At 44.3% G+C, this 26,797-nt stretch overlaps 1 protein-coding gene across 5 annotated transcripts in view; it reads right to left on the bottom strand.

The window, feature by feature from the left end:
- LAMP2 (lysosome associated membrane protein 2) overlaps nucleotides 1-26,797 on the bottom strand; it is a 71,954-nt gene that overhangs the window by 8,599 nt on the left and 36,558 nt on the right. The window contains exons 9-10 of one of the 5 annotated variants that reach the window (XR_014141212.1): nucleotides 17,940-23,326; nucleotides 16,838-17,271 (exon numbers count right to left, since the gene is read on the bottom strand). The exons of 1 other annotated variant lie outside the window; for it this stretch is intronic. Coding sequence is in view for 3 of the 4 variants with exons in the window: in XM_081808332.1 (XP_081664458.1) it covers nucleotides 12,872-13,203 (332 nt within the window). In the remaining variant the exon portion in view is untranslated. Of the gene's footprint in view, nucleotides 1-12,856; nucleotides 13,204-16,837; nucleotides 23,327-24,031; nucleotides 26,507-26,797 lie in introns of those variants that run through there. 3 more of the 5 variants (XM_081808332.1, XM_081808338.1, XM_081808333.1) reach the window with 3 other exon arrangements.

Here is a 26,797-nt window from a genome sequence, read left to right as displayed (position 1 = left end):
CTACTATTGTACAATGGGAACAGGGAGGACTGATTGGAGGATCAAGTAGTTTCTAAGCAGAAGCAGCCGCTAGGTTGGATTACCATTCTGTCAGAGATCTGTCCAGTAAGGAGAAAAGCCCAAATAGATACACACACTTGGCTACTTACATAGAGAGCCTAAGCAAGATCAGCACAGTGTCAGCTCCCCACATCCCTAATCTCACAGGATGACACCTGAACCACAGGGGTCAGATAACAGATTGACAGAGCATCTGTTGTGGAGGAACCAATTCTAGACTGCAGCTAAGAAGTGTTAGAGCCTTTATCTATATGCTAAGGAAGCCAAGGTAGATAGTCCGTGCCTCACCGGAACCAGGGAGGTAGATAAGAACCTGATCTGTGGCATCCTCCTGCAAGAGAGGGAAGCTTACGAGAAATAGCCTTGCGACAGCTCCTCAGAAGATTGCTATCTTGCCATGTTCCTGGGAGGATCACGGGGTGTTCTGCCAAGACTTAGGTCAAAACAATTGAGCCTTGCCTATGTGGCCTACACAGATATATGAAGGTTGCCAGGGTGCCATCGTTCACCCATTTCCCTATAGGTACGTGTGTGGAACCCAGGTGATCCACTTGAATATTTCTAGGTACTACCTTTCCCAGTTATGACTATAAATGGACAGGTACAGCAACTCTGAACTGAGAAGGACGTGGTGAGGAGATTGAGGCCACTCAAGGACAAAGGTCTGGGTCACACCCCTAGGTAAGCCACTGAGACAACAGAGGTGGTAACTGGGGGTGAATGGAATTTAAAATGGACAGTAGAGGAAGGAGATTATGACTATCAGTCGTGAACCCAAGACCAACGTCTATAGCGTTGCCTGTGTTTCTAACACTGACCTCCCTCTTCTGAGTTTCCCCTCAGGAGGAAAGACCTTATAGAGCCCTGTAGAATCTGCCCCCCAAATATATAGAAAGAAACGTATCCCAGTGGCACAAGTAGTATATTGTGGTAGACAAAGACACATACTCCCTAGCTGCCTCTTCGAGGAAAAAGTTGCTGCTCAGCTCTGGGAAGGGCAGTCAGCAGACCCTAGGTAGCCGTCAGCGTTTTCAGGGCGTGCCTCAGCTGCAGTCTCTCTGTCCACGTCATACTCTTCCTGTAGCAGCCCACATCTAGTAACTGAGTGAATTTGACATGGGGCCATGCTGATTGGCAATATTCATTCCAAAGCCCTTTGCTGGGTCACCGAAGTCTTTGTTTGGGCTATATCACATTTCAGTTTCTCCACTGGCCCAATCCTACTTCATCCGCCTTTCGTGGGTGTTGATCCCTGACAAACACCTAACTCCATCTCATCATCTGTTTCTGGAGAACCCAAACTGGAACACCAATGATGATGTTTAGATCCAGGTTTAGAGGAAACAATATATCTTGATATGTCAAAATATACTCTGTAGGGACATTTTTCTGGCATAAAGTTGTTCATAATATTTCCTTATAAGCTTTTTAATGTCTGTATGAATCTAGTGATGTACTGTCGCTCATTCCTTATATTGGTAATTTGTGTCTTTTCACTTTTTTTCCCCTAACGAGTCTGCCTGGAGGTTCATCAATTTCATTGATTTCCTTAAAGCCCAGCTTTAGATTTCACTGATTTTCCTCTATTGTTTTACTGTTTTCTACCTCACTGATACATGCTCTGATTTTTAAAAATTATTTTGCATTTAATTAGCTCTTATATTTTTGGTTCTTAAAGTGAAAACTCAGGTCATTGAATTGGACCTTTCTTCTTTTCTAATGTAAGATTTAGTTCTATAAATTTCCCAATATGTTTAGATCTAAACAATACATTTAAAGATGTTTAAATTTTCCTCTAAGTAAGCTTATGCTTGAGCTACACTTCAATAATTCTGATATATTGTGCTTTTATTTTATTTTATTTTAAAGATTTTATTTATTTATTTGACAGAAAGACAGAGAGAGTGCACAAATAGGCAGAGCGGCAGGCAGAGGGAGGGGAAGAAGCAGACTCCCCCTGAGCAGGGAGCCTGATGCAGGGCTTGATCCCAGGACCCGGGGATCATGACCTGAGCCGAAGGCAGCCGCTTAACCAACGGAGCCACTCAGGTGCCCCTATTGTGCTTTTATTTTAATTCCCTTCAAAACACTTTCTAATTTCCCATTTGATTTCTTCTTTAGCTCATGAAATATTTAGAAGTAATATTATTTAGTTTCCAAATATTTGGGGATTTACAGATATCTTTCTGTTATTGATTTCTAATTTAATTTTCCATTGACGTAAGACAACATACTTCATATCATCTAAATGATTTTAAATATATCAACTTGTTTTATAAGTCAGAATATTGTTTATCTTGGTAAATGATCACCTGAAATATGTATTCTGATGTTTGTGGGAATAGTGTTCTATAAATATCAATTAAGTCAAGTTGATTGATCATATCTTTTTAATTGATCATTCAAGTCTTCTTTGTGTTTGCTGTTCTGCTATCTACTTTGTTTGAAATTAAAGCCACCATTTCAGCTTTATTTCCATTAGTATTAGCAGGATGTATTTTTTTTTTTCTATTCTTATACTTTAGCCTATTCGTGTCTTTATAACTAAGGTGGGTTTATTGTAGACCACACATATTTGGGTCTTGGGTTTTTTCTTATCCTGACAATCTCTACCATTTACTTGAGTTGTTCAGACTGTTTATAAATAACATTATTGATATGAGTTGTATTTAAATCAACCTCTTGCTCTTCGTTTTCTGTTGGTCTTGTTTGTTCATTGTTCCCCTTTCTTCTTTTTTTTCTGCCTTCTATTTGAATTAATTGGGTTTTAAAAATGATTCCTCTTTATCCCCTTTGATTTATTAGCTATATTGCTTGGTTTATTTGGGTTTTTTTTTTTTAGACCTTGCTTTAGGGTTCATAGTAGATATTTTTAATATATCACTGTCTACCTTGAAGTCATATTATACCACTTCTCATATAGTATAGGAAATTTACAATATACTTCCATTTTCATCTTTGTGCTATCATCATATATTTTTCTTCTACATATATTATAAACACCACACTACATTGCTATTGTTAGCCTTAACCAATTACCCTTCTTTTTTGCAACATGATTTTTAATAACTAAATAGTATTATGTACTAATCAGAATATGGATGCATCAGAATGTATTTAACCAATTCCAAATTATGCATTAAAGTTGTTACCACACAAATTATATAGCAATAAACAGTCTTGCACAAAAATCTCTTTGCACATTTCCAACTATTTCTTTAGGATAGTTTTTTATTGTGGTAAAAAATACACATAACATAAAATTTACATCTTAACCATTTTTGGGGTCGCCTGGGTGGCTCAGTCAGTTAAGCATCTGCCTTCGGCTCAGGTCATGATCCCAGGGTTCTGGGATCGAGCCCCATGTCAGGCTCTCTGCTCAGTGGGGAGCCTGCTTCTCCCTCTCCCTCTGCCTGCCACTCCCCCTGCTTGTGCTCTCTCTCGCTCAAATAAATAAATAAATAATCTTAAAAAAGCCATCCTAACCATTTTTTTGTTTTTTGTTTTTTTTCATGCATTATTTTTTTGTATTCTTATGTTAATCCCCATACATTACATCATTAGTTCTAGATGAAGTGTTCCATGATTCATTGTTCGTGCACAACACCCAGTGCTCCATGCAGAACGTGCCCTCCTCAATACCCACCACCAGGAAAACCCATCCTCCCACCCCCCTCCCCCATCCTAACCATTTTTAAGTGTATAGTTCAGTATACTTCCAGCTCTGTCTGTGTTCCAATCCTTTTGTATGCTTAATTCCTTAGCCTTGGGTAGTTTCCTCAGATGTACGTGCATATTAGTACTGGGGGGACCCTCTGTAGGTCTGTGGAGTCCTCTGTCTATACACCTCTCCTATCTAGTACTCTGTCTTGCAAACTCTAGCTGCCATAGTCTCCCTAGATTCTCCACTCCATCTTCTCAGTTTTTCAGGCTCCACCTGGGTTCCCTCTCCTTATACCATGGCCTGGAAACTCACTCCAGACAGTATGCTACATAAACATGGGGTTCACCTCATTTCTCAGGGATCACTGTTCTTTATTACTTGATGGCCAATGACTTTAAAACTGTTATTTCATATCTTTGTCCATTTTTTAAAGTTCTTTTTTCTGGTGGGAGAGTAAATCCAGTCCCTATTATGTCATCTTGGCCAGTAGTGGAAATCTACCTCCTTTTTTGTTAAATTTTACTTCAAAGTGTGTCAGTCAGGCTTCAGTCAAAGTAGTAGAACTACTGTGTGTGTGTGTGTGTGTGAGAGAGAGAGAGAGAGAGAGAGAGTGCGTGCGCACGGGTGCACATAGGTGTATGCATGTAATTTATAAGGGATTTGCTACAGAGATCTTCCTTATACAATTGTGGGAACTGGTTAAGGAATCTCTGTAAAGCTGTTATCTTTACATCTGATGCTGAAACTTGAAGTCCACAGTGTAGGAAATCAGGAAGGCAAGACGGACATAAATGTAAAGTGGGAGAGAACAAAACCACAAGCATGAGCTGACATCCCCAAGGACAGACCGAAACCTTTGTCAGTTCTTACTTCCTCTGACCTTGGAATGGGTATCCTGCAGAGGCCAAGACACTTCATCACAGAACTAAATTCACACACCTGGCCCAGGAGTCAAGGAGCCAAAGGAGGATCCAGCAGGAGGTGGAGAATTTCCAAGCCCAGCTGCTGCCTTGTGTCAATAAGGTGAATCAAGAAAAAAAGCCACAATGTGTTCAAGCTACAAAATGGCCACCGCTTCACTTTTGTCCTCCAAATCTTCCACAATAAACTCACTTGTGTCCCACCCTAACTGCAAACATAAAGGAAAGCGAGTTCCCCCAATGTTTATAGCAGCAATGTCCACGATAATCAAAATATGGAAAGAGCCCAAACAGATGTCCATTGACAGATGAATGGATAAAGAAGATGTGGTATATATATATATACAATGGAATATTACTCAGCCATCAAAAAGAATGAAATCTTGCCATTTGCAAAGACATAGATGGAACTAGAGGGTACTATGCTAAGTGAAATAAATCAGTCATAGAAAGACAAATATATGATTTCACTCATATGTGGAATTTAAGAAACAAAACAGAGGATCATAGGGGAAGGGAAGGAAAAATAAAATAAGACAAAATCAGAGAGGGAGACAAACCATAAGAGACTCTTAATCTCAGGAAACAAACTGAGGGTTGCTGGAGGGGAGGTGGGTAGGGGGATGGGATAAGTGGGTGATGGACATTAAGGAGGGCACTTGATGTAATGAGCAGTGGGTGTTATATACAACTGATGAATCACTAAACTCTACCCCTGAAACTAATAATACACTACATGTTAATTAAATTGAATTTTAAATTAAAATTTTCTTTTATTTTTTCTTTTATTTTTTATTATTATGTTCAATTAGCCAACATATAGCACATCATTAGTTTTTGATGTAGTGTTCAACAATTCATTAGTTGCATAAAAAAATTCTTATAAGTAAAAAAAAAGAAAGAGTTCTGGGAAATGTAACTGAAAAGATAGGAAGGAAGGAAGGAAGGAAGGAAGGGAGGGAGGAAGGAAGGAAGGGAGGGAGGGAGAAAACCAGGAAGGAAGGAAGGGAGAGAGGGAGGGAGGAATTGGATACAGGGGAGGAAAGAAAACAATGAAACAGAAGTCCACAGTTTGACCCAATTGAAGATCCAAACTTTACTAAAAGAATTTATAAAACAAAAAGATAAAAGTGTGCTGATTTGCTTTTGCACCTCTACAACATAGCTTCTGAATCAACTTTAATATCTGCTGAAATGCATCAACTGGCAAAACTTGATGGCCTTAATACTTGGGCTCAGATTACAGTGATACCTGAGGATCCATCTAAATTTGAACTCAACTCCTATAACCATAGGGAAGTTACTGTAACATAAAATAGAGGGCAGTTATGCCTCATCTTAACTATCAGGACAATAGCCTTGCCTAAATTCCCTGGGATGGTCGCACCCATTGCCCTAAAATATCCCATAACAAGGACACAGATGCTCTAACCCAATGGGTAATAAATTAAAATTAAATCTTTGGCACTTACAAATTGGCTTTAAAAAATGAGACCACATGGACCTTCTCCCCTCCACATACCTGTTAAAAAGCTAATAAGGTCCAATGTGAATTTAAATAGGGCCTTCAAGGATTGAAACCCATTATATAACACCTATTTAGAGAAAGAGTGTTAACCACTACTCCTCCCTTTAACAATTCAATTTGACCTGTTCTTAAACTTGGAAAGAACGAATGCTGCCCCACAGTAGATTACTGCAGCCTCAGTGCTGTGGTCCCACTCACTAAGGCCCCCCATACTCAAAATTATTGAAATTACTGACTCTATCTGATCAGCAACCGGTAAATATTTTTCCGTAATAGATTTGGCTCATATGTTCTGTTTAGTGTCTATTCTACCAGCAGTTTTCCTTTACCTCCTAATGGACATGATACCCCTTTACCTGGTTATCTATGGAGTACCACAATAGCCTGGTCATCACACACAATCTTTGCAGACATAATCTTAACTGCATCTAGATGTGCCCCTGCATTCAGGGGCACATGTATAGCATTATATTCATGACACCCTCCCCTGAGGATACTCATTTGGCACACTTACTCAGGGCATACGAATACTCATAAGGGAGCTCGGCAAAGTGGATGGGCCATTGCCTCACACATAGTGCAAGGCCCTGCCACCTCTGTAAATTCCTGAAAATTATTTGGTAAACCAAGGGCCCCTCTATCCTCACACTGTCAAGAAACAGCTACTGACTCTCTCAACTCCCACAATATTAAAACAAGCCTGGGCACCTGGGTGGCTCAGTCGGTTAAGCATCTGCCTTCGGCTCAGGTCATGATCCCAGAGTCCCTCATCGGGCACCCTGCTCAGCGGGGAGTCTGCTTTTCCCTCTGCCCCTCCCCCCCACCCCCGCTCTCGTGCGTGTGCACGTGTGTGCACGTGCAAAAATAAAAATAAATAAAATCTTAAAAAAAAAGAAGCCCAACATCTTTTAGGCCTTTTGGGTTCTGTAGGCAACGTATTCCTCACTTACAAATTTTCCTTAAGCCCATTTCTGCAGTTATTTGTAAATCAGTCCACCTTGAATGGACCCCCTTCCAACAAGAGGCTCTAGATTCGGGCGCCTGGGTGGCTCAGTTGGTTAAGCGACTGCCTTCGGCTCAGGTCATGATCCTGGAGTCCCTGGATCGAGTCCCGCATCGGGCTCCCTGCTCGGCAGGGAGTCTGCTTCTCCCTCTGACTCTCCCCCCTCTCATGTGCTCTCTCTCTCTCTCATTCTCTCTGTCTCAAATAAATAAATAAAATCTTTAAAAAAAAAAAAGAGGCTCTAGATTCTATCAAAATTGCATTACAACACCCACTCTCATTAATGCCCCTCCACCAGACTCCTCTCATGGTAGAAGCTTTAGCAACCTTCTCTCATGCCTCTTGGAGTCTCTGGACCACCCATACTGGCCATAAGTTACCTATGGGCTTCTGGTGCAAAAAACTGTCCTCTGCAGCCCTATAGGATGCTATAGGAGAGGTAATTGCCAGCCACAATACTGGGCTTTCCTGGAAACAGAAGTCCCACAGGCCCTGAGCCCATGATCCTCTGTACCCAGCCGCCCACTATGCATTGGGTCATGGAAGCAGCACCCATAAGTTTGCCATGACCACAAAGGCCTCCTTTGCTACAGGATAGAACCAAACCTAGGGGGCGTCTGGGTGGCTCAGTCGGTTACACATCTGCTTCCGCCTCAGGTCATGATCTCAGGGTCTTGGGATCGAGTCCTGCATCAGGCTCCCTGCTCAGCGGGGAGTCTGCTTCTCCCTTTCACTCTCCCTTTGTATTCTCTCTCTCTCTCAAATAAATAAAAGATTTTATTTATATGCGGGACTCGATCCCAGGACCCAGGGATCATGACCTGAGCCAAAGGCAGACGCTTAACGACTGAGCCACCCAGGCGCCCCATAAATAAATAAAATCTTAAAAAAAAAAAAAAAAAAGAACCAAACCTAGGCCCCCTGGCATATCCCATCTACAGGAGGGGTGGCCTTCCCTGTCCTCAGTTCTTTGCCAGATGGCATAGGGCTGGAAGAAGCCACCTCTCTACCAGACCCCTTGGCTACCTGGGAAGCCCCTTGGGATCAACTGAGTGAACAGTGGGAGTTTGTACATTTTACAAATGATAATGTCCATCACATGTGACAGAAGTTCACTGGAGAGCTATTGTTTTCATCCCTTAACCAGGACATTCCTGATAAAGGATAAGACAGAAGAGTCAACACAATTGCCCAAATCTCAAGTCTGCATCTCAGAACTGTTTTCCCTGGCCAAGAATCAGCCCCATCTGCACCATTTTATAGACTCGTAGACTGTTGCCAATGGTCTGGCTCTCTGGTCCGGCCAATGGCAGCAACAATAATTCTTTGTCTGGGGTTTCCCCCCTTGGGGTACAGAACTCTTGCCTCACAGATACCCCACATAAAATCAAGGTCACATATGCCAGTACATACACTGAAACCACAGTATAAGGCCTTACCAAGACACTCTTTATCCCCTTCGGAGTCCCAAACATTACTGATAGTGACCAAGGCACTCATTTTGTTTCTCAGAATATAAAATACTGGGCTCTTGAACAAGATATTCAGTGAAACTTTCACTTTCCTTACAGGCTACAGGCTTCAGGCCTCACAGAGCGCCATAATGGCTTATTTAAACAAGTTCCAATTCAATTAAATGAAGCATGGTACATTTTTGTCATCACTCAAACATCCCGGGTGAATTATAAGAAAGAGGCTGACTCCATTTTTTTGATGTTTGACTGCTGACAGCTTTTAAGCCTCAACCCTGACTCTCTCCCTGGGTCCCATATCTGGGCAAGTTAATAAGAAGGCCTAAGTTCTTCCTCCTTTGGTGCTGACAGGAGTTTCAAACCACACAAGCCCCTGCCCCATCCAGGAACTGTCACCCCAGCCCTAACCTGAACCACCATTAAAATCCCAAACCAGTCTCCTTTCCTTACTGTCTTAAGCCATTTGTGGAGGCCTGGCTGCTCTCCCCAGAGAGTCCCATTAGGTAAGTAATAAACATATTCATACCCTCTTAGCGTGTACGTGGTGTCATCAGTCTTGACATCTGAACCAAAGTTTGGGTGGGGATTCACCTTGTTTCTGCATGATGGTCACAACATATGTCTACCACGTTCTCCTCCTGGTCTCAAGGTCTAACAACAACACATCCTCATACCAGCATCCCAAGGATGAGGGCTTGTGGTAAGGTTTTCACTTCACTGATCCTTTATCACAAAGGAGTATCTTTCACTGAAACCACCAGCAAATTTTCTGTGTCTCCCTGGCCAGCACAAGGTAACATACCCACTCCTAAATGGAGTCACGGACAAATGGAAACAAGATGGCTGAGACCAATCATGAGACACTGCCCATATCTTAACACATCACTGTCTAAGCAATGTAGAGGTTCTGTTAGCAGGTAAGAGAGTATGGCTTGCTGTTGGTTATTAACCAGCAATATCTGTCACAGGAATGTTGATACAGTCCTTTTTCAGATATTTAATGTAGAATTTTTACAGATGGGCCAGTATATTTTATACTATATTATTTTCTACACTATTTTTTCTGATTGGCTATTAAATTTTATTGGCTTCACAAAATGAACTGGGGAGCTGTCCATCTTTTTCTATGATGTGGAATATACATCTTTAGCTTACAATACCCATCTTTAGCTTATCGTAATATACCTTTAAGAGTTATTACACTCCTTCATATATAATGCAAGAATCTCAAAACAGGGAATTTCTCTTGGATATTAACCAAAAGTAACACAGAAATGTTGGTACAATCTCTTTGCAGCTATATTTACAAATGAGATGGGTCAGTAGCATTCTTTTTGAGGTAATATATTGTTCTCATTGGATATTATATTATAATGGCTATACAAAATGATCTAGGGAGCTTTTCATATTTTTCTATGGCTGAAATGGCATACGTCATAATCATCTGATTTTAAAGGCTAAGCAGGAATTAGCATGAAATCATGTTTTGTGCTTTTAAAAACTGACTACACTCAAACCATGCTTCTATAGGTTGGAACGCTCCAGGACTCGGTCCTCTGTTTTCTACTCATCTCTTTCCCTAGGGGATCTCATTCAAGCCCATGGTTGTTAAATACCATCAATTCACTGTTTTTTTCCCCCAAATTTATATATCCAATCCAATTTCTCCCCTCTGCTCCAGACCTGTATATCCCTGAAGGTCTACTTGATATCTCTACCCTAGTCATGAACAGACATCACAAACCACATCTCTGAAAATGTACTCTTGTTTTTTCCTTTCCTCCCCTGTTCTTCTCCATTTTGGAAGTGGTACCATCATCCACCCACCTGCTAAAGCCTATAAACTAGGGGTCATCCTTATCTCCTTTCTTTCTCTCAATCTTTACAACCCTCATACAATCTAAAAATACCTGTCAATTTTGCTTTTTTTAAAAAAAAGATTTTATTTATTTATTTATTTGACAGAAAGATAACACAAGCAGGGGGAGTGGCAGAGGGAGAGGGAAAAGCAGGCTCCCGGCTGAGCAGGGAGCCTGATGCGGAGCTAGATCCCAGGACCCTGGGATCATGACCTGAGCTGAAGGCAGACGCCCAACCGACTGAGCCACCCAGGCACCCCTCAATTTTACTTTAAAAATACATTCTTTCTCCCTGTGTCCATATCCATTAACAATACTTCAGACTAAGCCAAATCATGATCATTTCTTGCTTAATCCACTGCAACAGCTTCCAAACTGTTGTCCCTGTTTATATAATTTCATATAATGTCTATTCTGTAACATCCAGAGTGAAACTTTTTAGACCTGACAACACTACCACAGGAAATACTACAACATTGCCCCTTCGTACTTAGAATAAAATCCAGTCTTTTTAATATTGCTTCCAAGGCCATTGCAAGATGGCCCTTTTGTTTATGTTTCTAACATCATCTTATTCCACTCCCTCCCTAACTTACCAGGCTCTTGCCACACTTGGATCTCTTCTACTCCTTGAAGATTTGAAAATTTTCTGCACCAAGACTTCTGCCACTGGAATTCTGGGTCTCAGTTCAAATGTCCCTTTCTCATAGAGACCGTCCCTAAACTCCTTATTCGCAGGGGACAATCTCAAACCCCTGTGTAGTCTCTATCTCTCACATCAACTTATATATTAACTTGATAGCACACACCCCAATTCACAATTACTTTGCTTTATTTATTTACTTTCTTCATTTATTATTCCACCAATGGGACATAAATAGCAGGAGGGCTGGGAACTTTTCAGTATTTTTCAGTTTTTGTCCAATGAGCCCACTATGTGTTTAATAATTATCTGTCAAAGGAAGAAAAATGTATGGATCTGATGATGAAGAGAAAAGTCTAAGTTGGAAATACAGAGTTGTGATTTGAAGTAGTGTTTAAAATTATGGGAGTGGATAAGCTCACCCGAAGAGGAGGGGTCTGAAGACAAAACTGGGAAAACACCAACTATGGGGCTGTGTGCTGAAGAACTGGCAGTTCAATGAAAGATAAGCGAGAGAGCTAAGAGGAACATCCGTAGAATTTGATATCACAGAAACGAAGACAGTATGGTGTCAAGGAAGGGAATGGTCAACAGAATTAAACACTGCTGAAAAATCATGTGAAAACTAACTTTTAGGGCACGTGGGTGGCTCAGTCGGTTAAGTGTCTGCCTTCAGCTCAGGTCACGATCCCGGGGTCCTGGGATGGAGCCCCGCCTCCTGCTTCCCGCTGAGCAGGGAGTCTGCTTCCCCCTCTCCCTCTGCTCCTCCCACTGCCCCTGCGCTCAGCGCATGCACGGGCGGTCTCTCTCGCAAATAAATAAATAAATAAATAAATTTTTTAAACTGACTTTCAAAGTATCCACTTGCTTTTGTGCTGAGGTAGGGACTGCTGGTGACCTTAATAGAGAATTTTCGCTGAGGTTTTGGGAGGTAAGAACCAATGTGCCGCAGGCTGGATGGTGAAAGCACGATGAAGTGGACAAGAGTGTGGACTATTCTCTAAGAGTCTAATAGGAAGAGAGAAAGGGCAGGATATAGGGTAGAGGGAGGAAATTATTCGAAGCACAGAGAGAACTTGGACAGGTTTACTGTATGGGAGAAAAAGATCCAGTAGCACAGGAGATGCTGGGAAATACGGGGGGCGGGGATAAGATGTACTGAAGTGGCTGGGGAAGGGGAACAGGAGCGACTAGAGTCTGCGGCAGGAAGACAGCGTTTAGCAAGGAAAGCTGACGGACTTCAGGGCTCAATCACTTGATTTTCTCGATGACAGGAACTCCAAGGTCATCTGCTTAGGACGAGGCGGGAAGAGGGCGGACGGCTTGGGAGTATAGAAAAGTTTGCTATCGCACCTGAGAGTGATGGGAGAGGGCGCTGAACCAAAAAGAGCCCCCGCCCCCGCCCCCGCACGCACTCACCGACCCCCAGGTCAGGACTTCATTCCGCGCCTCTGGGTGCTGTCCTTCAGAAGCTCTCGGGAACGAGACGCGCCTCTGGGCTCACTGCAATTTCTAGCACAGTCGCCCACCCGACCCGCCCTGTAGGAGGCGTTTGCCAAGGAAAGGGGGCAGAGCCCAGGGCAGCCGCCAACCTGCCAGCCAAGCAGGGGGCTCTCTCCCGAGTGGGGCCGGTCCCAACAGGCCTTGCGGCCGTGACTCAGAGCCCATATCTCTGACGCGCTCCTCCGTCGCCCCAAACGAGGTCGGCGGGGTGAGTCGGCTTCACGCTTTATCGAGCGAGCAAGTGGGTGAGAGAGGAAGCCCGCGGAAGGGGAGGCCAGGACTGGGCGAGGGCTGAAGTAGGACTGAGGCGGGGAGGGCGGCGGTGGGGGCTGGAGGGGGTGGTGCTGGTGGGCGGGGCGGGCCCGTAGGCCGCCGTTGTTTTCGAGCAGCAGGGCGGCCGGGGCGGCTGACTAGGCCGCAGCGGCCATGGCCGTAGATTTCGGCGACCCCAGGAACGGCTTCCGTCACAACGAGGTGGTGGTGTTCATCAACGAAGAGGTGCTCAGTAACGGCGGCGGTCCCGACTTCTACCTGACCTTCTGCTCGAGGCCCTGGAACGAGATCGAGGACGAGCTGCTGTCCATCGTGGCCGACCCCCAGGTGCCGCGCGCCCTCAAGAGGGCCTACTCCTGGAGCGCGCTGGCCTTGAGTGTGCGCGCGGCCGCGAGGCAGCAGGAGCAGCAGGCGCGCCGCGTGCGGCGGCTGCAGGAGCAGCTGGAGGAGCGCGAGACCACCACTTGGGCTCTGGCCTCCCAGCTGCAGCGGCTGCGCCAGGAGCGTGAGCAGGCGGTCTCGCAGTTGCACGGCGTGCAGCACGACCTGCAGCGGGTGCTGGACGAGCGCGAGGCGCTGCGTGGCCAGCTGCTCCAGGCCCAGAGGCAGCCCCAGCAGGCCGGGTCTCAGGCGCAGTGGCTCTCGACCGAGATGTGGCCCCTGAATGTAGCGGATCGCAACGAGGTGCCGGCCGCCACCCGGTCGCAGCGTGACCGGGATGCGGAGAGCCAGAGAGGGGAGGCCCGGATGGCCCCCGCGACAACAGGTGTGCTTTACACGCCAGGGCCGCAGCTGCCGCCGCCGCCGCCGCCGCCGCCGCCGCCGCCGCCGAGTCCCTGGGCCCAGGTTGTTCAACCCTCTCTGCCAATGCCGTTCCCCATGCCCTTCCAGGTGGCGTTCCCCTACCCACCACCTCCCCAACCCACAGTAGTGGCAGAAGCAGCAGCCGGAGCAGCATTCCCACCCCAGATGCCTACCGGGGCCGTCTACCCACCTGGCACGTGGCCTCCGTTCGGGCCCCAGGAGGGGATGGTCCCGCGGTGGGGCCAGAGGAGCCAAGGCCAAGAAGAAGGTCCTGCGAGGCCCCACTTTGGCGTAAACCCCTCAGGGCACAGCTGGAGCCAGAGAGAGGAGATGAAGCAACAGCTACAGGAACAGATGCCCAGGCAACCAAATGGTAAGAAAGCCTTTGAATCCCAGCAAAAGGACAAACCTGCCTCCGACCTGAGGAGGAGGGGATTGGGACTGCCTGTGGTGTAGAGCATGATTAATTTTTCTGGACACTTGGCTTGTGATAAATGCAAAAAAAAAAAAAAAAATCTACATGCTAACTTTGACCCCAAACAAGTTTCTCACTGAATTTAGGCATGTAGAAAAGAATAGGGACAAGATTCCAAAGAGAAATCAATTTCTGGAGGCCCTCTTCTGATCAAAAGCTCACTCTTATTTACAGCAGAGAAAAATCGAAAATGCCCCAAATTTTCAGTATCCTACCATCAAGTAATAACCATTTTTAGCACATTAATATAGCTATTTCCACAGGTGGATCTCTTTCCCCAGTTTCGTATCATACATGTTTATGTGTGTGTGTAATGTGTATTGCTTTAAAGAAAGATGAGACTCTAACGAATATGTTAATGAATCGTTTAAAGGAAAATTTTTCCAACTGTGTTTAAGTTCACAGGTGGTGGACTCTGGATGGCTGCTACCAATTGGTTGACACCCTGGAGAGGCTGACATGATGAAACATTCTTTTTCTCTTTTCTGTATTCTCATTAACCTCCTCTCTCCCACAATAGCAGGTCTTTGGCTAAGAAGAATCATGCTTTTAGAACATACGCACATTGTGTTCTAGGAGCACCACTTTTCCTTGAGAATGCTATTGTTATGCTATAAACTGCAGCAGTGTTCATTTTGTTTCTTGATTTGTTTTTACAAAATTCATAGCCGAGGGCCTGTTCTTTGTGTCTCTAAGCTCCAGGAACTTTGTGTGAAGCCGAAGAAACTCCAGCTCCCAGTGTGTGAATGAATCCTCACAAAATACCCTCTGGCTCTCAGCAGGCTTCACCTCAGTGAGATCTCAACTGGCTGGAGCTAGTAGAAGTGTGAAGAAATCAGGGAAAAGGAGACATTCTGGCACACATCCTGAAACAGGGGAAAGCAGACAGATTTTGTTAGAATTTGATTCTTCTGTTAGGGAAAAGGGATTGACAGCAGATTTCAAAGGGTGGATGGGAGGGTAGTATTAAATGTTAGAGGTTATAGCAAGTTTGTTGAATTTCGTTCATTAATTCATTGAACAAATAGTTATTGATAGCCCAGTATGTTAGGAACTACAATTATATGTTGTTATCTGGTGCAGACATTATAGCTCAATTGGATGAGTTTGGTTAGATGACCGAAGAGCCTAATTTGGGATACAGTGTACACGGGGGGTGTCTTTGCCTAGCAAGTAGTAGTGGCTTTTGGGTGAACCCAATTGAAATAACATCAAGATCCATTTCTGTGATTCTGGAGGCAACGTCAAAGGCACTTTCACGGAAGGACTTGAATGACTGAACTGCTCAGCACATCAGTCCCAACGGAGACAAACAGGCAGTGGCAAAGATGGGGAAAAGTAACCTCACAAGAGTATGGGCAGGACTTTTCTGAGACTCCTGCTGATTTCCTCCCTTGAAAAGGACTGCTATTTTCCCGGTTGTCTGAAAGGCCACTGGGTTGTCTTGAAGAAGGAGAGTGTCGGCTACACACTCGCTCCCTCAGCTTTGGGACACCACCATCCCAAGCTCCTTTCCAGTCAAGATGGATTCCGAGGGCGAACACCATGCTGTGGATGGTGCTTCTCTTGGGAAGACTGACTGGATTAAAAATAGAACTGGACTGGGACAAGCCCTTTTGGGAATGCCCCGGGCCCCTTCTCTCCCATTTGGTGTGTTCTCTGCAGGCTCTCTGCTCCCCCGAGGCAGGTGGAGCCCAGGGGGTGGGAAGTTAGATGGTCTCCAGTCTGAACGAAAGGTGTCCTCGAGTTCCCCCATGAAATCCCAGCTTACCAAGCTCAGCCTCTGTCAGAGGTTTCCTGAGTCTAATAATAAAGAGTGTGCACTTGCCTGCTGTGTCTTCTGTGTGGTGTGCATCTCGGGGCAGGTTTGCTCCAGGGCGGCAGTTTAAACCCACATCTTCCCACCATCCCACCGAGGTGAAGGAAAGTTCGAGCACATTCACCATTAGAGGGCCTCTCCTCTTCCAGCAAGTTACCCAAGATTGGGAGGGGGAGGAGCTTCTGTGGGGCCTTCAATCCATTGTGAACGTCCCTGCTCCCCTCACTGTCCGAGTCCACATGGTCCTTTGAAGGTGGGCATCTCCGCTGCTCTTGGGCCCATGGGGCACGGGAGGGGAGGTGGGGACGGGGCTCTGTCTAGGCTGGGAACCCGGATGCCTGGTTCCAGCCTCCCTATGTGCACCAAGAAGCCATTTCCCTGAGGCTCTGTCTCCCAGAGTCCCAGCAGAAATTTCCCTTCTGCATTTCTGCCCTGCAATCCACGGTCCCCTCCCTCCTATGCATAATCCCATGAAGGTGTTCAGAGTTCGGGGGAACAGCCAGGTTTAGACGGCCTGTTAATAAGATAAATGTTCCCTGAGGCAAAGGGGGGTAGAACCTGGCTGCCTGCTTGGTGTAGGGACAGGGGATGGGGCAGAGAACTGACCCTACCCCACCAGCTTTCTCTCTCTCCTCAGTCCCGGTAACCGGGAGGCCTTGCTTACTAGAGGGGAACACTGGGGACGAAGAGGACCATCAGGGACATCGACCTAAAGCTAGGTTTTCTGGGTCAGGGGCTGGTTTTGTGATACTCCTGTGTGTGCCAATAGCTCCCTGGAATTTTGAGAGGATGGGGCACAGATGCGACTCGGCAATGTTATAGGATATTTTTATCTGATGGTTCTCAGCGTGGTTTCTGGACCAGCAGCATCAGGATCACCTGGGAACTTGTTACGAATGCAAATCCTCGGACCTGACTCCAGAAGTCCAGGGAGTGGAGCCTAACAGGTGTTTCTGATGCCCGCTGAAGTTCAACAACGCTTGTTTGTAATCCATAGTGCAATGTGAACAAATCACCCAGGATTTCATTATGGTTGGTTCATTTAGGGCTTCACAACTCACTCTGATGTCCACTGGAATGTCTTTAGGTCTGTATGAAAGCAGACTCATCCCTGGGCATAGCTCTTCCACAGCCCAGTGTGATTACCCAATATTGCAAGGCTGACTTTTTTCATAAAAACATTCATAAATCTTTGTCCAGAATTACTGAGGCTGGCTCTCAATTATCTCTTCATTCTGGGCTGGGCACCTGCATGTAAAGCCAGTAAGTTTAGTTTAAGGGACGAGCCTGGGCTTTGGAGCCAGAGAGACCTCGGTTCATAGATAACCTGTTCTGCCATTCACTAGCTGTGTGACCTTGAGCAAACTCCTGAATTTCTCGGATCCCCAAAAAGTGTTGGCTCCCTTCTCCTACCCTTACCACTCTGCTCTGTGATGATGGGGTAATGCGTATAAAGGATACCCGCTGAGGGCCTACCACGTGACACTTTGGCCATTATCCCACTGGTGACTGCCACAGCTCTGTGAAGTATAATAGATTCCTCTATTAATAGTTCTTCAAGGAGGATATTGTACTCCCATTTTACAGCTGTGGCAACTTAATAACTTACCCCAAATCATTCAGCTGGGAGTTGGTGAAGCCTCGGTTCTCACCCCAATCTGCCCGGCACCAAATTCCATGCTCTTTCTACTGTAATACTGCAGTGCCTCAAACTTCTACCCTTCCCAGTTAATAGCCGTTAACAGGGTCTGTCAATGCCTTGACTGATAGAATTGACTATAATGAAAGGACTCGAAGTCACAGAGGCAGTCTGGTGGGGAAGGAAGTGGGTGGAGATGGCAAGAGTCCAGCTTTGGTGGCCGGGGAGTGTTGGTGATAGAAAAGAAGGTACTGGAAGAAGAGGACTGCGGACATACCTCCTAGAGGCGTCAGGCTGGTGGAACCTGCAGAGACAGAGGTACGGAAGATGGAGCAGCATGCAGTGGGGGACTCGTTCCCAGTCCCACCTGCACAGAGCCCATGGCCGGCTACATTTCTACTCGCGTTCACCTCCGCTGCAGAAGGAATGGCTCCAATTCCAGCCTTTCCCGTGGGGGCTTCTGCAGGCAGCGTGTGGAAACGTGTAGAGATGGGGAGAAGCAGCTCTCAGATGGCACAGGAGGCAATGACAGGCCGGTGAGAAACGTGCCTCTGCATCGCTCTGGGGCTGGCAGAGCTGTGCACGGGGCATGGTTAAAGGCCAGGTGCCTGGACTAAGGAACAGTGTAAAATAAATGCATTTTTCTTTGAATTAAACATGCTTTAGGGGGCGCCTGGGTAGCTCAGTCGTTAAGCGTCTGCCTTCGGCTCAGGTCATGATCCCGGGGTGCTGGGATCGAGCCCCGCATCGGGCTCCTTGCTCGGTGGGGAGTCTGCTTCTCCCTCTCCCTCTCCCCCTGCTTGTGCACTCTCTCTGTGTCAAATAAATAAATAAAATCTTTAAAAAAAAATAAATAAACGTGCTTTAAATGAGGGGAAAGTCCTGGTAGGAGTGGAGGCTTTGTCCTCTCCCAGAGCTAGCGCTCATCTCGGAGCAGACCACCAGAGAGCACCACGGAGATTCCAGACCCACTCTCTGCGGGAATTACCTTCCTGAGGCCCTTTCTGGTTATCAAAGCAAACTGGATTGACCCAAACAGAAACATCAAAAGCAGTTAAAGCCGCCCACTATCCCCAAACCTGGGGGTGACTGCTGGTTATACTTTAATGTATTTGTTTTATACCCATACAGGCTTATGTACATGTCTGCACATACAGATCTACCAAACAGGATAAGGTACATGCTTTTTTCTGCAGCCTCCTTGACTGCAGAAGTAGTGGTTCCAATCCGGACCCCTCTTGCGGGGGATTCTGCACCCAGCATGGGGGAAGGTGGAAGAAAAGGGAGAAGCACGTCTTGGGGGGCAGAGGAGCAGTGATAGATACAGATAGATAGATAGATATACGTTTATTTACCAAAACAGAATCGTGGTACATCTTTCTTTCCAACATTTGTTTTTCTCTTAACAACAGTAAGACATGAACTGTCTCATATTCATATTGAGAATATGATTTTAAATGGCCGTGTAACATTCTGTCACATCAACGTTTCAATGGACTTAACTGGTTCTGTCTTACTGGGCATTTAGATTATTTTCAAATTTTTATTTTCACATTCAACATTTTATCAGTATGCACAATTTTCCGTACCATGGCCAAGAGTGAATGCCACCATTAAAAATATCCCAACCGGTTTGAAAGATCTCTTGTTTTAATTTCTATTTCTTTGCCTACCTGGACGATGGAACCTTTTTTTCAAGCTACTTACTCAGTTTGTATTTCTTCTATCATGATTTAGCTGTTCATGTCCTTATTCAAGTTCACTCGTGGAATATTTATGTTATCTTGTTTTGTATTTGACAGTAAGGATATTACCCAACCCTTTGTCATACTTAAGATTGCGAGTATTTTCCCTTGTTTGTAGTTTGTCTTTAAATTTGTGCCCGGTGGCATTTTGATGATCAGAAATATTACATTTTTATATATTGAGATCGTCTCCACTGGCATTTCCTTTTTTTTTTTTTCCCCTTTATTCTTAAGAAGGTCTTCTTTACTGGGGCGCCTGGGTGGCTCAGTTGTTATGCGTCTGCCTTCGGCTCAGGTCAGGATCCCAGGTTCTGAGTTAGCCCCGCATCAGGCTCCCTGCTCAGCCAGGAGCCTGCTTCTCCCTCTCCCACTCCCCCTGCTTGTGTTCCCTCTCTAGCGGTCTCTCTCTCTGTCAAATCAATAAAATCTTTAAAAAAAAAAACAAAACAGGTCTTCTTTATTTTGAGGTAAGATCTACAGCCATCTATATTTGATTCTATATCTTCTATAGTTTTCAAAAATTTAAGTCTTTAATCAACCTTGAATTTATTTTGGTACTTATCGTGAGGTAGGTGTCTAAATGTAATTAACCCCGTGTCTCAGCTTCAATGTTTACTCTTTCCCCACTGATCTGAAAAGAACATCTTTATCAAACACACACACACACACACGCTGATGTTTGCGCGTATGTTGCCTGTTAAAACTGCTGGTCTATTCTTATTCCCACCTAACATTTGATTCTGGCTTTATAACACATTTTAATAAATGCAGTGCAAGTTATCACTCATCTTTTTCTAAACTTTTCAGGGAGTCATCACCTGTGTATTCTCTCAGTTGAAGCTTCATAGTTTACCTCTCTGTTCCTTTGAGTCCCGGATGTACTTCCTTCATTTGGATTCTGTGAGACTTACCCTATAACTTCGTAATTCACTCCTCTTTTTTTAAACCTAGTTTGAGTGAATTTCCATTCCTAAGGTTTTATCTCAGCCCTAATCTCTCTTTACTTCCTGTGTCTGTGATCTTGTCTAAACATTCGACATCTATCATCTTTAGAAAGAAGATCTTGCTCTGTATCATTAAAAAAGCCCACGTTTGGGGCGCCTGGGTGGCTCAGTTGGTTAAGCGACTGCCTTCGGCTCAGGTCATGATCCTGGAGTCCTGGGATCGAGTCCCGCATCGGGCTCCCTGCTCGGCAGGGGGTCTGCTTCTCCCTCTGACCCTCTTCCCTCTCGTGCTCTCTGTCTCTCATTCTCTCTCTCAAATAAATAAGTAAAATCTTTAAAAAAAAAAAAAAGCCCACGTTTATTGCCTTACTATGTATTTGGTGGCATTATGCTATTTAGTTTTCTTTAAAACCCTACAAGAATGGGGGGCGCCTGGGTGGCTCGGTCAGTTAAGCGACCCCACGGTCCTGGGATGGAGCCCCACGTTGAGCTCTCTGCTCAGCCAGGACCCTGCTTCTCCCTTTCCCTCTGCATGTTGCTCCACCTGCTTATGCTCTCTCTCTCTGTCAAATAAATAAATAAAATCTTAAAAAAAAAAACCCTACAAGATGGGTAAGAGCATCATCTCCATTTTACACATGGAGAAACCTTGGCTTAGAGGTTAAGTCCAAGGTGATACCGCCACTGTGTGGTAAGAGCCAGGATTCAAATTCTGTTCTCCCACACCTGCCATGCTCTACCATACAGCATTTAAAAGAAAGGAAAGTGAAGGCTAAATATTGTTTGCTTTAAAAGTGAAAATTATAGCAACCAGAGAGACGACCTTCTGTTTTGGGAACTGAAAATGACACAAGAACCAGTACCAAAGGGAGGCTGCTACGGCAGAGCACTGCTTGGGTCTGAATCCCAGAGGCGTTCAATGGATGGAAGGTAGATGGTAGAATCCACGTCCAGCACTCTCCCCAGTGCCTGGCACATAGCAATTCTCAGGTGTACATTTTTCATTTTTATACTTTTGAAACCAATGGGGTTCTCACAACCAATTTTTTTATTTTTTTAAAGATTTTTATTTATTTATTTGAGAGAGAGAGAACAGGAGAGAGAGAGAGAGAGAGCACAAGCAGGGGGAGGGACAGTGGGAGAAGCAGACTCCCCGCTGAGCTGGGAGCCCGATGGGGGGCTCGATCCCAGGACCCCGGGATCATGACCTGAGCTGAAGGCAGGCGCTTAACAACTGAGCCACTCAGGCGCACCCCGCCCCAAGATGCCACTGGCATCTTAGAATTGATGAAATAAAGTATTAAGCGCTTAATAAATGTTCAGCTACGGCCCAAGATGACCACTCGTACACTCAGGAACTATTTATTCCGTGTGAACTATGTGCCAGGCACCATTCTCGGGACTGGGACAGAGTAGTAAACACAGCAAAAACTCCTGCTCTCAAGAAGTTTCCCTTCTAGGGGGAGCCATACATGAAACACAGATTCACAAGTAAAATGTGTGGTTTGTCAGATGGTGAGAGGAGATAAGCAGTAAGTGGAAGCAGAAGAAGGGGAGCGAAAAGCAGGGGCGGGAGTGGGGGTGCTATTTTAAATATGGTGGTCAGGGAAGGCTGCACTGCCTGGGGGACATTGGAAAAGAGAACTGAGCGGGATGGCAGGGTGAGCCTTGAGGAGAGCTAGGGGCAGATCTTTCCAGGTTAAGGCAGAGCAGGCATGGGGGCCTCGAGCACCCTCAGGGGCTTTGAGGAATAGCCGGAGGGCCAGTCTGGCTGGAGTGGCGTTGAGTACAGAAGAGCAGTGGATGAGGTAAGAAGGGGGAGCATTGCAGATGCGGCTGGAAACTTTAAGTATGTGGGTACAGATTTCCTGAAATCCTCTCAGAAAGGCTCTAGATCTGACAGTAGGAATCGCGTACCGGAGCTCAGAACCACCCAGCAAGGACCGCCGGGTGTCAGAGCTGGGGGACGGCTCGGGGCAAGGATGGCGTTAATTTAGGCAAAGTGAGGACAGAGAGTTCCCACTTAGTCTCTTAAACACACTAAGGCACAGTCAAAATGATTCAGAACAGTTTGACGGCAGAAATGATACGTGATTCTGGTCACGATACGTGACCAGAATAACTAGATGAGGCTCTTCTGAAAAAAGTGACGTTCAGGGCTTCCCATTACTGATGAGGCACATTGCAAACTGGCCTTGGCTTGATCTTTCAAAAGGCGTGTTGCCACAGCACCCATCCGCTCCTCGAGTAGGCGGGACAGAACTCAAGTTATTTTAAGAATACTGAAGAACATTTCGAGGATGACCACACACAGGATAGAAGAGGACAGAAGCCAGATTTCTGTAACCATTTAATATAAGGCGTATGTGTGGGTCTTTTGTTGTTGTTGTTGTTGTTGTTAAATCTATTGTTCCTTAGAAACCAGAATGCAGAGTGGTTAAGAGCATGGTCTTTGAAGGCAGACAGAGCTGAGCTCAAATGTCAGTTTCGTCACCGACTTCCTGCGCGACTCTGGTTAAGTAGCCAAGCTAATCATGTCATCTGTGACCTGGGGACCATACCGCACCACCTCGGAGAGAATGAAATGAAAGAACGTGTGTCAAGCGCACGGCTCTGTACCTGCTCACAGCCACTACAGCTGCTGTTTCCTACTAGAGATGCATCGGGTTCCAGGAGCTCTCCGGTTTCTGATGCAGATCTCTTGAAACGAAGGGGCTCGAGTCTACGCGGCCATCAAAATACTCACAGAGAGTAAGAGCAAAAAGAAAACACCTCCTCGGAGTTTGAAAGGCCGTTCTAGCATCCAGAGTAGACACACTGAGCGTAAAAAGATGAACCTCCACGTTGACTTTTTTTTTCCAAGCGGACTTTTTAGATACTTTTTAGCCCTCCCCGCCACGTGTAGAGAACCACTCTTCTCGCCGTCAGTCATGCTGAAGTGTTTGCTTCTTTTCAAGGCCCCGCGAGGTGCAGAACTGTGAAGTACAGTCAGTGAAGAAGCTGAGACAAGAATGACGGCTTCTACCGGGAACCCCCTTGCCAGTCCCTCAAATGCAAGTAAGGCCTTTTTTTGCTTTTTTTTTACTTAATCAACAGCCATTAAACGTCTAACAATCAGAAAGTGAAGTCCTATTACTCAGGAGCTATACAGAGGGCCAATGTTCAATGCCATGTGCCACCCACAATGCGCCCTACATAAAAAGGAGTGTGTTGTCATTTGATCCAATGATAGAACATGTGAGCATTAGACTGGGTTGTAAGGAATTTAAAGGAATCTGCAGAAAATGGGTTAGGCTCCTTCTCCGCCCCTGCCATATCCCTGAGGTATATCTTGCTCGGAATGGAATGAACTTCGACAATGAGTACAGTACATCAAGGAAAAACAGACACGTGCTGAAAGTCCATTTATTCACAAGCTCTTACATTTGTTAGATTTCCATATTTTCTTTTCAGCGTTTTCTTGGAATTTTCACAACCCCATAGGCCCCCGCATTTGAATTGTCTGTACTAGAGCTTCCTAATGCCTTCTTCCCGGTGGTACTTGGTTAATTTGCAGACCTATGAAATCACAGGATTCCTACTGACAACTCAAGAGACTAGAATTTGAGGAACTTAGATTATACAAATCAATCCAAGCTCTTAAGGCTGAGCACATGGAATAAAAATGAAGTTATCCATAGTGATGTGGATTGTATAATCTTTATTATCTTTGAATCCACTGGTCTAAAAATCACACATATCAGATTAAACAGGAATACCACAGTATGTTTTATTTTGCAGGTATCGATTAGTTCACTAAATTGATATGTCCAAAACTTTAGGTTGCAGCAAGCATCCGTTCTTCCAAAGAAGCTTAGGTGAAAAACAATCCTTTATATCCGTGAGTTCAAAGTCCTACTGTCTGATCCACTGTTGTACTGACAGAAAAATGAACTCAGTGAGCAAGCTAACTGAATCCTCAGTTCATAGATTTGGGGCTTCCCATTCTTTATTGGAATTAAAGCAGCTTTTGTTTTAACCCTCCACAAATATTTTGTATTTTAATCTTCATTCTCAAACAAGAATTAAACACGTCTGCTAATTATCTAAGATAAAGCCATGATATCTAATGATGAATTAGTGCTATTAGTCTCCTACCCGGAAGGTAGAAAACTTCTAAGTGAAGCCTTAATTCTGAATGTATCTGAATTTCCAGTTCATATACTTAGCAAGGTCACAAGCTGATTTACATCATCCGGCTTTCCAGACAATCATCTCAAAAATATTCATCGAAATTAAGCCACTGTTCTTTATGGTGCCATCATTTTGACCAAATAACAAATAAGCAATTGTTTTCACAGAACATGTTAAAAGAAAACCTTCTTTCTGTACTTAGCAAATAGAGGCGAGCTTGAATCTGCCAGTCAGAGCTAGAGAGTTCTAAGGGAGATGTAACTGAGCAATCTGACTCTATGCCACATTGGAAAAGATGCTTTCGAGATGAACATATAGATAAGATAGCAAAGAAAGATCTTGATGAAGTCTCTTCCTTTTTAGCAAAATTTTCTAATTCCAGTTACTGGCAAAGAGTTCTGGCATCAGTTAAGGGCAACACCACAGCTGCATTGTGCTGAGAGGTAGACTGGGACTTAATCCTTGGATTTAATAGCAAACTAACTTTATTTAAGGTTTAGGCTTCATTTTTTAATCCATGGAACACTTCTGAAGCGAAGGCAGATCTTTGGAGACTTTTGTTTTTAGTTAGAAAGAAAACAGCTTGGTAAAATAAACATTTGCCTTATGCTAATACCAGGTATGCAAAGTAGCCATTTGGGCCCTAGAGAAAGACAACACTGTGCTTCCAAATCAAAGGGCAATTCAACAGCCTAGCCAACCAAGCAGGCCCTGGGATGAATGGTCTCTAGTACCTTACTCCAGAAGCCAGAGCCATGAGAGGTCCCTACAGGGATAGAAGTCTCTATCAAGATCAACAAATTTACAGTATAATCCCAGTCCAGCTTTGGCTAGGCAGCCATCTGACTGATGATACTTCAGAACCCACTAGCCTCTAGAGTTAGCACTTGCTGCTGCAAGAAAAAAGAAATCAATACATTAAAAAATGTCAATCAGAACTTATTCATGTAGGGAGTGGGAGAGTGCAGGAGGCCCACAAAGTATAGAAGTGGTTTGGGGGTTTTTTTTGGTGGAGGATGAACTCACTTTCTGGACAAGTTAAGACTCTAAGAAAAAAAAAAAATCTAAATTATAACCCTAAAAAACCATAACCCATCCTATATCAACACTTAAAAAAAAAGCTGAAGATCTTAATTCATTCTTCAGATAAATATCAAGTCTGAGATAATCAATATATTCCAAACTCCAGGAGGCAAAAGAAAAAAAAAGACATCCTTATTAAAATACAGTTGCCACGAATGGTAATGAAGAAAACAGGCAGACTTTTGCTATTAAGCACATATTGTGAAGCCATTTCTTTCTCTCTCTTTTTTTTAACAGAAAAATACTAAACAGATTTAAATAATCCTGATCAGGAGGTGAGGAAAGGAAGTCTTATTATGAACCAAATTTTATGCTTGCCACCAATGAAAAGGAATTCATTGTTCTTGAATTTATTTCCCCAAGCAAGTTAAATTCTCTAACAGCTTTGATTTTGTAAATACTGTCAACCAAAGTAGCAAAATACAAGTAGCTGCAACATACAAAATTATTCTTCAGTAGAAATGCTTTCATAATTGAATCCAGAAGCTTAAAATCATTATTTACTAAAAAACATATTCTAAGCCACAATTTTTCTTCCAATTACACTTTAACAAAGGAAGAAAAAAAACAGAAAAAAAAATTGGTCCTAATACATTTTTTTTTTTAAATAAGAGCTACTCATGCCCAAGTTAGCTAGCAATTCACTGAGGTTAGTCTGCATGTCTTAAACAATCGATTGCACAGCATTTCCTGGCATCTAGCCAATGGAAATGTAACTTCTGATGGCAAAAAAAAAAGCGCACTAGATTTAATTGATTACACAGACTGATAACCAGTACGACTTTTCCTTCTTCCAATCATATAGGAGATAAAGACAACAATTATAAGGAAGCCCAAGGCCACACCCACTGCAACAGGAATAAGAAAGTTGAGGTCAGAGTCAGCAGAACATTCTTCAGCTGTTAGAAAAGAACAGACAGAGAGCAAGGAAATTAGTAAGGAAGGCAATTAAGCAGAAACAAGCCAACAAGAAACAAGCATTTCGAAAGTGAATGTACATTAGTCTTTAATAGCGTTACCTCTATGTCCCTATTCCCTCGATATCCACCCAAATATTTCTAAGGAACCGATCCTCCAATATCTCCCATTATTACTTCATCTCAAATCACACCTAATTTCCTCAGTACAAAAAGCAGAAGTTAAGGGACAAACAAGAAAAGATCTGTGCTCACCTAACACGGGAAGATTTT

This window comes from Leptonychotes weddellii, chromosome X (genome assembly GCF_054177405.1).
Source record: "Leptonychotes weddellii isolate Sample4059 chromosome X, ASM5417740v2, whole genome shotgun sequence".
NCBI lineage: Eukaryota > Metazoa > Chordata > Mammalia > Carnivora > Phocidae > Leptonychotes > Leptonychotes weddellii.
The sequence above is the reverse complement of the archived record's forward strand: the minus strand, read 5'-3'. Positions and strand labels throughout refer to the sequence as shown.